This window comes from Protopterus annectens, chromosome 4.part1 (genome assembly GCF_019279795.1).
Source record: "Protopterus annectens isolate FY-2018-M chromosome 4.part1, PAN1.0, whole genome shotgun sequence".
Taxonomy (NCBI): Eukaryota; Metazoa; Chordata; order Ceratodontiformes; family Protopteridae; genus Protopterus; species Protopterus annectens.
Genome location: NC_056734.1, coordinates 545,477,560 through 545,493,004, shown reverse-complemented (window position 1 = coordinate 545,493,004; position 15,445 = coordinate 545,477,560). Strand labels below are relative to the sequence as shown.

Sequence of the window (15,445 nt, the reverse complement as noted above, 5' to 3'; positions counted from 1 at the left end):
TCATCTTCTGAATTGAAGCTGAATTCTTCTAAAGCTAAATACCCCATTGGGGAATCCTTTTTTCTTGCACTAACCGATGTCAAAAAAAGTTAACAGTTATCTCGCCTGTGGAAAGCAAATACCACACCAAGACTTTCATTCTTACTGTGTCACTTTCTTAGGCCCAGACCACGACATCCCCCACTGTCACTTTTGTGCTTTGTTCAATGCCAGAACTATATGTTGTTGGACCCTTATTGTAGCTAGATATATTCACTTAATGTCCTCGAATTCCAATATGGCTTCGGTAAGCCATCCAACAGCAGATCTTCTGAAAAAACATAAGGATAAAGACAGAGACAGACCGCACAGATCCAAACCTATCAACGACACTTCTGTTAAGCTAGTCGTTATTTCTCCGGTCCTCAAAGAGGCGCTTTCACAGCCCCTGATGCCCACTTCTGTGGATTCACAGGCCTCTACCGAGACCCTTTCAGAGTCCGGTATGCCGCAGAACTCTTCTTCGACTAAGGAGCCTGCAGTTGTCTTTCCCTTGGATGGGTCCGGAGCTGCTGAGCAGGCACTGGCTTCTGAAGAAGTACTTCGCACTACTGATTCTTGACACAAGCCGACTTCTTTCGCTTCTACCGTTCTTTCGAAAACTATTGAGTTTCTAAGGCCCAGGGTACAAACCATATCCAAGAAACCGATGACCCAATCTCAGGCACCTGCTTCCTTGCCTCAGTCTCAAATGCTTAAAATGGCGGAAGACCTTATCATGCTGATCAGGGGAAGCCAAGCTACCCCTTCCAAAAGAAAAAGAGATCTGTCCCCAGTAGTTTTGTCTGAACAGGAGTCTGATGACTCTGATGCATCTGAATATGAAGACATGCAACCCCTCTCTACTTATGAGGATTCTGATGCTGAGGACTCCATTCCTAAAGCCTCTCCCCCCAAGGACTTTTCCTTTGGGGAAACTCTTCATACCTTAAGGGAGCATTTCCAGTGGGAATGTCAGGACTACCCTCAGTCTGAAAAGAGACTCAGAGAATTCTTAGATCTTCCACAGCACAGACCTCTGGCCATTCCCCCCAGTCCTGGATGTTGTGGACGATGTTTTCCTGGAATCCAGTTTGACTCCTGACACCCTCCCTCCTGCACCCAGAAAACCTGAGAAGTATTACCGAATCCCTGAAAATTTATTTTTAAACATCGTACTGCTGACCCTGAAGTAATTTCTCAAGGGCTTAAAGGAATTAATGCAACCTCTGCTAAGAATCCCACCCCCCGCAGATAGGGATTTCCGAGCACTAGACAGATGAGGTAAAAAGTATACACCTCTGCTACTCTTGTTGTCAGAGCACTAAGTTGCCAGTTCCATATGCTAAACTTTCAGCAACATACCATGGAACTCCTCAAACAAAAAGTGTCTTCCTTCCCTACTTGTGCAGAATCTAAAGAGTTACAAGAGTTAATGCATTCTGCAAGTCAAGTAACTAAACAAACCTTGCACTGTGGTCTTGATGCTGTGGAAGCTTCTTGCAGGGCAGCAGTCATCAGTTCTGTCCTTAGAAGGCATGCATGGTTTAAGGAACAGCCCTTGCCAGATCATGTTAAATCTAAATTGTTGGATGCACCTTGCACAAAGACAACTTATTTGTCACTAAGGCAGAGGGGGTCTTAAAAAAGATGGAAGAAAACGCTAAATCTATACAGACAGTTAAGAATTTCTTACAGGTCCAGCCACCCAGGTTCAGCAGGCATTGCCCCTCCAAGCACTGGTCCTTTCCTGCTTCCACCAGGTCAGTTCAACCCAGACCCCGTGGAAGCAGACCCCCCCAGACAGCAGCTACAGGAATGCAGAGATCAAAACAGTGGAATTCCTCCACTTCAAAAACAGGGAGTTCTAAGCCACCCCTTCATGGTAAGAACTCATAATGACTCTAATGCCCCACCCCCTCCCTATGCCCACCTTCACTTACCCCTAGGAGGAAAACTCTCCTTTCACACAAGCACCTGGGCCACCATTACCAATGACTGCTGGGTCCTCAACATAATGTCCCAGGGATACAAATTTTCTTTTCAAACTCTTCCAACTCCAAAAGGGTTCCCAGATCTACCTCCAAACCAGTGTGCAGAGGTGCAAAAGCAAGTCCTTTCCCTGCTGTCTATGAGGTCAATAGAGCTTGTTCCTGCAGAACAAAAAGGCCAAGATTTCTACTCCAGACTTTTTCTGGTACCCAGAAAAGAGAGCACCTGGGTGCCCCATCCTCGATCTATCCATTCTAAACACCTTCCTGGTGATACCAAAATTCAAAATGCTCACCCTCCAGCAACTGCTACCCATGCTCTCCAAGGATGCTTGGCTAGCCACCCTAGACCTAAATGAGGCCTACCTCCACATTCCTATCAGGGAATCATGCAGGAAATATCTATGTTTCAGGGCAGGCTCTCTGCACTTTCAGTTCTCTGCACTTCCCTTTGGCGTATCCACTGCACCCAGACTTTTCACAAAATGTCTGGCTTCAGCCATTGCCTTTTGCAGACAAAGAAATATCCAAATTTACTCATACTTAGATGACTGCCTAATTCAGGCAGACAGTCAGGAAAAGCTACTCAAGCACCTGTCCTTTGTAAAGTTCCTACTGACCTCCCTAGGGTACACAATCAATGAAAAGAAATCCAAACAAGTACCCACCCAAAGGATTATAATTCCTGGGAGCAAGTCTGGACACAGCATCCCAGATGGCATTCCTTACACCAGAGAAGCAAACTTACCTGGCAGCCTACTTCTCTCAACTAGACCCCAGTTATTTGCAAGAAAAATCCTGCAAGCTCTGGAGTTCATGGCATCTTGCATTCTACTCATTCCATATGCCAAACTGCATATGAGGAAACTTCAGTGGTACCTAAAAAGTCTTTGGTGTCAACACTCTCAAGACCTGGAAAATCTTATACCCATGATACCTTGCCTCAGAAAAGATTTTCTTTGGTGGGCACCAACATGCCCCCACAACAAGGGACTACCTTTCTCACCAGACCCACGCCGCCCAGACCCTCACCAGAGACGCATCACACTATGCCTGGGGTGCACACCTGGATGGTAGGTGCATACAGGGCCAGTGGAGCCCACAGCAAATCCATTTGCACATCAACCAAAAATAGATGTTAGCTGTTCAGCATGCATTGGCAGCTTTCAGGCCCCTTCTCTCCCCAGGGGCTCTCCTGATCAAAACAGACAACACCACTGTGATGTGGTATATCAACAAGCAGGGAGGGACTCACTCCTACCCTCTATGCAGGCTGGCCATGACCCTTTGGCGCACAGCCTCTGCCATGCAACTCCACCTGTTAGCATAATTCCTGCCAGGTTCTCTAAACTCTCTGGCAGACCACTTAAGCAGAAATCTTCTGGACCCACACGAGTGGCAGCTAGACAAAAGAACCTTCACCCTAATAACTCAGAAATGGGGCACCCCCGAAGGTCGATCTCTTTGCCTCCCACACCAATCATCAGCTCAGCAAGTTCTGCCCCAGGGAGCATCACTGCATGGCTTGGAAAGTGGATGCCCTGTCCTTCCCCTGGGTCAATCTATTGGTCTATGCCTTTCCTCCACTGCCTCTCATCCCCAGGGTACTGCTCAAAATAAAGGAGGAGCAACCAAGGACAGTTCTTATTGCTCCAAACTGGCTTTGCCAGCACTGGTACCCACTGCTGCGCATCCTGTTCCCACTGCCACCATGGCATCTCACTCAGACCCCAACCCTCCTGACCCAGAGGGAAGGAGAACTCATGGATCCCCAATTGCAGACCCTCAGTTTGGCAGCTTGGCTTATTCCCTAACCACCGATCAATCTGCCAACCTCAGTAAGCAGATTCTAGATGTTATACGTGAGATCAGACTCCCTAAAACTAGAAAGTCTTACGCTGACAAATGGAAAAGGTTCTGCACCTGGATTCAGGCTAAGGGAGCCGATGCGTCACAGCCCTCCCTCTTATCCAGGATTACTTAGCTGACCTGCTACACAGTGGCCTCTCTTTTTCCTCTATTAAAATTCATGCTATCTCCACTCATTTCCCCACTGAGCAGCCCCTTTTCTCACACCCTCTGATCAAACATTTCCTAAGAGGGGCTACCAACTTGAGGCCACCCAGAAGAGCATCTACCCCAGTTTGGGACCTTAACTTTGTGTTGGAAAAGCTCACCCTGCCCCCCCCATTCGAACCAGCATCTTAAGCAGAGTTAAAATTTCTCTCCTGGAAGACAGCTTTCCTTCTGGCCATCACTTCAGCCAGAAGGGTCTCCAAGCTACAAGCACTCATGGCTGTGGAGCCCTTCATCATCTTCCATGCTGACAGGTTTTTCCTCAGGACTAACCCATCCTTCATGCCCAAAGTGGTGTCCAGTGTAGCTCTCAACCAATCCATTCATTTGCCCGCCTTTTTCCCTAACCCACAGAACAAAGGGGAAAGGATCCTGCACTCTCTAGACGTGCACAGACAGCTCAGATTCCATCTAGACAGGACTAAATCCTTCAGAAAGTCTGATCAATTGCTGGTTAGCTTTGCTGCAGGGGCAAAGGGCAAAGCCATCTCCAAACAAACAATTTCCAAATGGAGAGCACACTGCATCCATTTCTGTTACAAGCAACACAGAAAACCTCCCCCTAAGGGGGTCAGGTCTCACTCCACCAGAGCAGCTTCCACCTCTGTTGCTTTCCTCAGAGAAATCCGCACCAGGGACATCCTGGAGGCTGCCACCTGGACATCTGTTCACATTTTCACCAAACATTACCACCTGCCTATCTTCTCCAAATCCAGGGTAGGATTTGCTACTACAGTCTTGCAGGGCATCCTAGTCAGCCCCTAGTCTCCTTGACTGCCTCCACCCTTTTCCTCAGCTTTGGGAATCAACCCAAATGTGATGACTGCAACAGTGAAACACGAAGAACATAGTACAGTTGTGTACACTTACCATAAATGTAGATGTTCGAGTGTGTTCACTGTTGCAGTCCTGGTTTCCCCTCCCTCCATCCCCCTCTTCTTTCTTCTCTCTCCTTACAAGGGACATTTTGGTATTTACTTTCTACTGGTGGGGTTCTTCCACCAGAACCTGGCTCCCACTTGGGGGATCTTCACAGTTAGGGCAAGAAAAACTGATGTAATGGCGTCAGCTGCCTTACTTTATACTACAGATGACCTGACATCAGTCCTGAAGTGACAGCAACCGATGCAGAAATACTAAGCCTCTGGTATTCTGGCCGGCCGAGGGCTACCCTGGCAGGAATAACCCAAATGTGATGACTGCAACAGTGAATACACTCGAACATCTACATTTATGGTAAGTGCACATACCTGTACTGTCTCCCTCATCCTGTGGAGAAGAGGTGCTGTCTGAGTCAGAGGAGGAAGGACTAGTAGTGCTTCACAACTCTCTTCTTCTGCCTCAGATAAGTCTGAGTCAGAGGAAAAATATCTTTCTGATTCACCTGTTGAAGAGATTTCATTTTCTGACACCATTCTGAAAATGAAATAATTTTTAAATGGGAGGATAGAGGAATTTCAGAGACACAGAAAAGGTGCTATGACCTCCTCATTCTGGATTCGCCCAAACCCCTGGCAAGTACCTCCAGTGCTTGGGGCTTTGGAGGATGCATTTAATTTAGCCTGCACTTCTCCATATTCTAAGCCTTCTGCACCTAAGAAGCCCTTTAAGCTTTAAAAAAGGAGCCTAATAGGCTTTACAGAGTAACTGATTTCCACACATATCTCTTTAGGAATCCTTTTGCCAACTCTGCATTAAATTCCATGGACATGTGTGGTGCTTCTAATCCACTGGCCTTCTTCAGTCCTGACCAGTGAAAAGGACAGCAGGGCATTTGACAGGTACAGTAGGAATGTATAAACTTAATCCTGCCGCGCATTCAAGGAAGTTAACTGCCAGACCCATGTGGCCCAAAATTTTGTTTCTTGTTTTTTTCAGCCGTGTAGCCACTTATTTCAAACCTACCCGATTCAGATTATAAAACTTCCCTTTCTGATCTGGTTTCATCTGCATCAAAGTGCAGGACTACCTAGGCACTTCTTTCCCCACCCTGGCCAACCCCACAAAATTACAGCAACAAAGAAGCAGAGCCAGATCACCATGACTGTGCAAGATGGCCACAATAGTATTCCAGTAAAATACAAAAATCTTTATTGAAGAGCTCAAAGTAAGCACTTTCACGACCTCTGTGATCGCTTCATCAGACTACATCAGAACCAACAATTTCTCTGCTTAAATGCATGTGTCAATTAACACCATATAAATTAATCAAGTCATTAAAAAGACAGTACATAAAGACAATATACAGTGAACCAGATATAAAAATAACATCATATAAAAATGTATAAAACATATTAAATAGCTAATAGCTGCGTTAATCAAAATATATTGTATTTTATATATATATATATATATATATATATATATATATATATATATATATATATACGTATGTATATTATATATATATATATATATATATGTATGTATATATATATATATATATATATATGTATATGAAAAATATATATGTGTCTCATTAGTGTTTTAAACTTCTTGCATTAAGAAACTGCTTCAAAGAAACCATTTCATTAATGCCGGGTGGCGTATATGCATTTAATTTAAAGATCCACTTTTGTTCCAAAGCTTCAGTGCGATTCTTAATATCATCACCCCTCTTCCCTTCTAACAAGATATCCAAAACAAAAAATTTAAAAATATGTAAATTACCTTCTTGTTCTATATGCTTATAAAGAGCACTAGTAGTTTTGCAGTTATTAATATCCCTATAGTGTTCTTGAATGCGCTCCTTAAGCATGCGATTCGTCTTGCCTACGTATTAGGCATTGCATGCTGTGCAAAAGGCAAAATAAGTTTTTAGTCTTGCAATCAGCATAGTGTGTAGCCACTATTTCAAATTTTGGAGCTGTGTGAATATATTTAAAGCAGGAAAGCACGTATTGGCAAGCCATGCAATTCCTGCATGTATAAGTGCCCTTCCTTTGTGACATCCTAGTAAAACTATTCTGTCTGTCTAAATAACATAGTTGATGCTTGAGATTTTTCTTGTTTTTAAAAGCAAACTTAGGTATATCATCCAGTAGTCCATCTAATTCACCTATAGTCTTGAAAATATTCCAATTCCGTTTGAACACATCACAAAATATCCCAATGTCCCCAGTGTATGTAAGTGGGAATCTAAGTTTATTTTGTTCACTAAAATCTTGTTCTATACTATGATCGACTTTATCCAGAAACAAAGGTTTGCCTCTGGAAGACCTTTCTATCATTAGTTCAGATACTTGCTTGCAAAACATCTTATTTGAATAACCTCTATTGTTAAAATCATTCCCTAAATTATCCAATGCCAACCGAAGTTGGACATCGTCATTGTGGAGTCTCATAGTTCTTAGTATCTGTCTTCTTACTACATTATTACTAACAAATTTAGGGTGCATGCTGCTTCTATGCAGCAATGCATTTCTCCTAGTAGGTTTCCTGTATATGCTAGTTTGAATACCTAAAATGTCACTTTTCTTAAGTTTGACATCTAAAAAATCTATTTCTTCCAAGGACACCTTGCTAGTGAACTTTAGGAACGATGTTGTGGTATTCAAAAACTCAATAAAAATATTTAACTCATCTTGCATACCTGTCCACAAGAGAAAAACATTATCCACAAATCGGATGTACCACTTCAAATGTTGCTGAAAGGCTGGGTGGGTCAAGAAGGAGGTATTCTCCCATTCAGCCAGGGCTAGATTGGCATAGCTATTGGCACAAGGAGTCCCCATACCTATGCCAGTCTTCTGAAGGTACATGTCACTACCAAAGCAACAGATATTATTCTCCAGTGTAATCTCCAACATAGAGCATATCAAATTCACTTTATCACTAGAATAAAATTGCTTGGAAAATTACAAATGCCTAATATTCTCAATGCCCCAAGCATTGGGGATCACCGTGAATAACGATGTAATGTCCATAGTAACAAAAAAATATTGTTCTGTGGTATTCCTAACTGCATCATATAGTTTATGCAAAAACATGGTGGTATCTTTTAAAACATTACTATAAGTCTCAAGTACTGGTTCCTTGTGCCTTGTGAAAAAGGGGATGGGGGAATCAAGCCCCTTACATGTAGGAAGTGAAGCTTTGCAGACCTCCTGAAAATTAAAGCTGGAATTCAGTTTTTAATTGCTTTTCCAATCGGAGTTGAATTTGAATGCATGTCATTCACATGAGTATCTTAAAAGGACTGATGCAGGCATCAGCTTATGCTGCATTTATTTGGGGACAGTGATCAGCCATTGCCTGAGAAGTAAAAGAAAGAAGACCAGTATTACCCTCATGCAGGGGAATCTTTGGTGACGGGCATTTGTTAAAAATACTGCTACAAGATTCTCTCAAAGATCGAATATTGTGGTAAGTATTTCACACAGCTGTACCTCCCATTGCTTGTGAAAATTTAGGGACTTCAAGTAAAAGATGATCATCATTTATGAAATTTGACCCTTTTTTTTCCTCTGACTCCATATCTGCCAGTTGTCTTACCCTCCTGTTATTGGCCAGATGTATTTGATGTTCAACATTAGATCACTGTTGCATTAGCTTAAGGTGTATGGGTTGTAGCCCACTGTTACTGGCCAGTAGCAGTGGTCTGCTACTACTGGAAAACTTTTCAAAGCTAAGGGACACCTTCCATGCACTCTAATTATCAGGAGCCCAAGAGGAGCTATATATAAAGAAAGGAGAGTTAGAGTGCAAAAGGCTTAGAGCTTTTTTGCTGCCAAGAGCACTCCTTCAGTAGACCCCTTGGACATGTCTGTCCGCTAGTGATCGTTCAGGGCTGGTCATATGTACGTCCCCTGTTGGCAAATACCTTGCACTAAACTTACTAATTTTTTTGAGGAAATTGTGTTTTTTTTTCTTTGAAATTACATTGGGTTTTCCTAGGAAGCCTGGTTATACAGTGTACTTCAGACTCGTGTTTGCTAACCATAAAACAGATCCTACAGTGATTTCCCTACCCAAAACTGCTTCTACTAGACAAATTGCTAATGCTAACCCCACTCCCCTTTGACAAGGATAGAAAAGATTTTGCCAAATTTGGAAAAAAATGTACTCACCTGACACCTTAACATTCAGAATTTTAAACTGCAAGGCTCATATGTTAAAACTTTTACTTCTGTCTTTTGAGAACATGTTAAAAGTTAACTGTTAACCTTTTTTTATTGGACGGAAAAAAATCTTTGAATACCTTGAGTGTCTACTTCTCATGTAATTAAACAAGCAATTAAAGAGTTCTTATGACACTACAGATACTATCTGCAGGACTTCTGTTTCATGATCAGTCATGAGAAGATTTGCTTGGTGAAGATGTTAAAAGTGAAATTTAAATTGTTTCCCTGAGAAAATAATTTTTGTTTGGCCCTTCTGTAGCTTGGGTGCTTAAGAGATTTGATAAGAGGGAAAGCTGATAACAAGGAGTAACACAAATCTTCCAGCCTACCTTTTTATTAAGGCAAATAAAAAAATTCCGTCCATCTCCACTCCTTTTTTCAATAAACAATTTAAATAGCAAGGTGCATACAAGCTGGATTTTAAAAGGAAATAGCAAGGAGCCCCAAAAAGAAATGAAGAGCCTGTCAAAACCAAGGACATTCCAAAATGTCAGAATGACTGTGTTGGTCTTTTGAAGATCCCCCTCACTTGGCAGCCTCTTCCAATACCTGATTTTTCATCCTTCCATGTGGCACCACATTATTACAGAGAGTCAGGTTCTGAATCATTCGGCATGGGTACAACTGGCAGTGGGATTCCCTCCATCCTTTCCAGTGAACCCCTCCTTCTCTGTAACCCAAATTTCCGTTTCCTCCTTTTCTGGAACAAATGTTATTTCATGAAGTCAGAGACATTTCTTGCATACTAGAGGGGCAAATGACTTTATTCAAGGATTTTTCTTGTACTAAAGAGAAAAGGGACTTAGAAGTCTGTGCTAAATAAACCTCTCCGTTCTCAACCTTTTTGTAAAGGTTCCAAAGTTTAAAATGTCCTTTCAGACCCTGTTACAGCTGGTTCCTTTACTAGCTTTCATGATAAAGCTAAATTTAAAAGATACTTACCATCACAGTCCCATTGGCATGCACTTCAGATTTTTTAAAAGATTTTCTGCATATGGCTCACATTATCACTTTTCTGTCTTACCATTTGGACTATCTGTGGCTCCTAGGGTATGGACAATGTGTTTAGCTTCAGTTAATTGCTTATTGTAGACTCCAAGCCATTCACATTTTCTTTGTTTGGACAATTGCCTTATATTTGCTGAGACTTTTTCAGTTGTCAAGAGTCTTTAGAAAGTGTTCTGAGTCTTCTACTCAGAATTGAATTTCAAGTTAATGTGACAAAAGTCTTCAGTCATCCTATCTCACAGAATTGTTTTCCCTGGGATATCTTTTAGATTTTGCCTTTGGAATAGCTTTTCTTCCTCCAGATAAACTAGAAATGTTCAAAGTTCTCTCTGTGTTTTTCCACTCAAAACCAAGCATCTAATAGAGAATTTCATAGGACTGTAGGGCACACAACTTCCATGATTCTTATAATTCTTCAAGCCAACTTCATATCAGAAAAAATTCAGGGGTACCTCAGGAAAGTTGGGACTCAGTGCCTTTACAGTGCTCATCTTTTCAGATCCCTGTTTTGTGATTGTAGGGAGGAGGTTTTGTTGGTGGGTAGATGAATCCTCCCAGAATTCAGGTCTCCTATTCATTTTGTTGCAAGAGATACCGCAGACCTGACTTGGGGAGCGGTTTCTAAAGGAGTGAGAGTGCAAGGTATGTGGAACAAAAAAGACAGAACAAAACACATAAATGTCAAAGATGTTGGCTGTAATAAATGGTTTGAAAGATTTAAGTCATCTCTGACCTCCAGGGGCTTTGCAAGTATTTCTCAAACTTCACAGAGATGTGATATATAAATAGGGGGGGATACTGTATTTTATCACCTTTTCAGACTTGCTTTTGATAGTGTAGGAGGTAGTAACGCTGCTCAGTTTGATAATTCAGGCTACATACATTCCATTAGAGCAAAACACTATAGCAGGCAAGTTAAGCAGAGCCATGACATACTTGCATGAATGGAAACTTCACAGTGAGTTCTTCTGAGAATTGATCCAACTATGGGGAATATGTCAAATAGATCTAATTACCTCCTGTCAGAACAGACAACTAAAGAAATTCTGCTCCAGGATTCCATGCAACCAGGCTAGAAGACAGATGCCTTCACATTCACATGGGCAGAAAATGTTCTTTTATGCTTTTTCTGAAAATCTGGAAGGACTCCCAAAGATTGTGGTAATGCCCCCCTTTTTGGCCAGGCAACAGTGGTTCTCCCTTCTTCTGAAACTGGACAAGGGCAATTACCACAAGCTTCCTCACAGACTGGATTTACTAATGTAAGACAGGGCTTGTTTAATACACTGAAAACTTTTCAGTTGACTGTCTTGTATGGTAGAATCTTGATATCTTTTAGGCACCTTTCTTCTGAGGACATGCAGCAAGTATTGAAAGAGTTAAAAAAATGCTGCTAGGAAATATAAGTGTAAGTGCAAAAGATTATCTAGTTGGTGCCCTTCAAAAAACCTGAATCCTCTTAAGGCCCAACTACCTCTGGTTCTTGATTATTTGTGCAAGTTACTGTCCTCTGTCCTTTCTTTCTCATATGTCAATACTCATTTGTTGGTCATCTATTCTTGTCTTCTCTTGGATCCTCTCCTTTCTAATAATTCACAAGTCAAGCAGTTTTTGAAAGTGGTTTTACATATCTAGCCACTTTGAAAACATGTGGCTGTCCTTGGGATCTTAACTTTACGCTTGAAAAGCTTACATTTTTCCATTTCAACCAACTCATCAGGCTGAATTGGTGTTCTTAACATGGAAGGCTTTTACTCATTGCTCTAACTTCAGCTAGGACAGTATGGGTCTATATTAGAACACCGAACTTTCAAAATTTCGAGTGTTCTAATATCGAACCCTATTAATCAAAACTTTAAAACATCGAACATACAGAACAGCAAATTTTTTCCTAGGGGACAAAAATTGCTGTTCCAAAACACATACACACAACACAAGCACACCAAACAAACAGCAATCCACACACATACACCTAAACTCTAACACCTAACCCTACACTAAACTATACATACACCACTAACTATCCTCTTACCTTAACCCTAACCCTAAGGTCTGTCACTCTCGCACAGTCACCTCACCCACGCCCTAACCCTAACTCACCTACCCCACCCTAACCCTCACGTCCACACAGTCGCACACTTACCTGACCCGCACCCTAACCCTAACTCACCTAACCCGCCCTAACCCTCACGTCCACACAATCGCACACTTACCTGAACCCGACCCGTAACTTTCCACCACAGCGCTGAAAATGCCGAAGCAACAGAAACGGACAACCAAATTCTTTCCCTAGGAAAAAATTTGGTTCTCTGTTTCTTCGATATTTTCAGCGTTCGCTGAAAACGGGTCGATATTAGAACACTTAACATTTTGAAAGTTCGGTGTTCTAATATAGACCCGACAGTATTTCACTTGCAAGCTGTTACTTTGAGTCAGCCCTACCTCATTTTCCACACGGACAGGGTTTCTTTGAGAACTAGCCCGTCTTTTATGCCTAAAGTGGTCGTGGAATTTCACTTTGAGACAGTCTTTTAATCCCATCTTTGTTTTCCTGATCTCTAAAACAAAGGAGAAAAAAATATTCATAACCCTGGATGTCCCCAGGCAGCTCAGATACTACCTAAACAAAGTTAGTCCTTCAGGAAAGCTGATCAGCCATTTCATCCATCCATTCATAACCTCCTTTTTTGCACATGGGTTGGAGTGTCACCTCAACAGTGATGATCTCGTAGAGCCAATATTCACACCACTGGGTGGCTAACCCTGCCATGGTTGTTGTTCCATACCACACGCACACATGTATACTAATACTTATTGGCCAATTTAGTGTGTCCAGTCCACCTACTACATGTCTTTAGGATGTCTGAGGAAACCAGAACACCCAGAGAAAATACATGCAAACACAATGAGGACATGCAGACTCTGCACTGAAAGCACTCCAGCTGAGATTCAAGCCAGAGAACCTCTTGTTGTGAGGTGACAATGCTCTTTCAGTGCTCACTGCTGTACTCTCTGCCACCCTTTGTCTCCAGTGAATGAAAGAAGAAAGGGCAACCAACGTCAAAGCAGACTATGGTTGTCTCATGCTATTTCTTTTTTGTTATTCTAAGCATAATAAGCCAGTGCCAGGCATGGTTATGGCCCCTTCCACCAAGGCTTTGGCTTACTGTATTGCTTTCTGGAAAGGAGTGGGCTCCAAAAGTAGTCTGTAGGCAATCACTTGGTCCTCTGTACATACCTTTACAAAGCTCTATCAACTGGATTCCTTTTGCAGCTCCAGAACAGACTTTGCTAGAACCGTTCTCCGGGAGTTCCTGGATTCTTAATTCTTCCTCCCTTGCTCTTTGTTAAGCTGTAGTAATCTACCCATATAGCTTAGGCTACTGCAGCAGTGATCTAATGTTGAGCATAGTACAGTTGTCTAAGTAAACTTACCAGAATAGTAGATGATCTAATAGATCACTGTTGCATTAATATACCATCCCTCCACACCCCCATTTTTTTTTTTGCTGTTTATTGTGTTGCCAGTGTGTACTGTATATGTGTATACTTTTTTGTATATATTTAAATTTTTGGTTATGTTTCCTAATATTTTTCTTTCAAGGGTATTGCCTCCCTTTTGGGAGCAAGAAGCTCTTAGCTTTTCATGCTGCAAATGTCTATCAAGGCCCTGACACAATACATGAAGGGGGGGGTCTTTAGCTTTGAAAGGCTGGCAGGTAGCAGTGGGTTAGGATCTATGTAGCTTAGGCTACTGCAACATTAATCTATTATAACATCTTCTATTATGGTAAGTTCACTTACACAAATGTACTCTCCCGCATCCCCCCTCCCATATAGGGGCAGTAGCCATTCACAGTGTGGCTGCCACACAGTTAACCATCAGAGTCTTTTCTTTTGGAGACCTAACACCACCACCAGCAACCGGATGTACACCTACCAAAATAAAGATTTGCTGTTACACCCAGAGCCCATGCATGATTCCACATGTAAGCAGTGACCACTGTGGTGCATTTCCACTGCTTGGCAAGTACTCCTCATTGACTTATGTGCTGCATGACGTGGCACTCTTATTCTGTAGTTGTCAGCATAGCAACAGAGCAAGCCACTTCCACCCCCACCACAAAATAACGGACCTGGTGTGGTCTGCTTACTATTGTCTTCCCTCTCCAGGTTTTCCAGTAACCATGCCATTAGTCAGTTCCAGTTCACCTGATTTGTGCTCCAGGCTTTCTCTGTCTCTGCCACAGAGCCTTTTGAAGGTTGATATTAATTTGGTGGTGGAGGAAATCAGTAGACTTTTAGTCTTGCTTAGCATCTCACAGTGAGTTAGTTTTAGATTGTGTTTAAACCTATATTGTTCTGTACTGCTTTATACTGTTGCTATAAGTAGTAAACCATGCCATGTATAAAATATATATTTCTTTATTATTATTTGTCTCTTTGCAGTGACAGACTTATTCCAGGACTTGACTCCATTGTTCCAACTGAGTCCGCCAAAGCGTATGACATGCTCGACATTGTAAAAGCAGTAAGTGACATTTGAATCAGTGGTGGTCCACTTCAGTCTTGCACTCCTAGTATTTTGTTGTTTCAGATTGCAGAGTTGTTGTATAAAAACCTGGAAAAATATACTTCCGGTACCACCACAGCTCTTTAATTTATAGTCTTTTATTCTTCACAGAAATTTAAAACAGTGTTAGCGCTTTCAGGTTAATTACAAACCCTTCTTCAGACATATTCATTAGCAATACTTAACAGTTTAAATAGCAAAAAAGGCGCCAGAAAGATCTGTCCGTAATTCATTAACTATTTCATGTTTTACCACTAGATGGTGACAGCTACTTTGTTTATTATTCTGACTACTTGATACTATCACATATAAAAAGTTAAAAATATAGTCTAAAGACTTTTGTATCTAATAAAATATATTTATAAAAACATCTTTATGTACTAATTCATTTAAATTTCAAAATCATATATATAACTGAATCAATGTACTCTAAACATAAGCATCAATACTAAATATATTTAAAAGTGCATTCAAGTAATAGTGTTAAAATTAACGATAACAGTCATAAATATATATGCATATTTTAAAAGGAGAAAAAATTCATTCATTTTAACATGTATAAAAAGTTATTTCATACTTGTATTTATTTAATGTTTCAAGGTTGCATAAAAACCTTTATTTGTTACTACACGGTGCTGAGAGCTAGGAAAGAAATT

The 15,445-nt window shown here is 41.4% G+C and overlaps 1 protein-coding gene across 1 annotated transcript in view; it reads left to right on the top strand.

Moving 5' to 3' along the window:
* PCCB (propionyl-CoA carboxylase subunit beta) overlaps positions 1-15,445 on the top strand; it is a 1,126,289-nt gene that overhangs the window by 609,811 nt on the left and 501,033 nt on the right. The window contains exon 9 of the mRNA XM_044070351.1: positions 14,666-14,747. Within this exon, the coding sequence (XP_043926286.1) occupies positions 14,666-14,747 (82 nt within the window). The remainder of the gene's footprint in view (positions 1-14,665; positions 14,748-15,445) is intronic.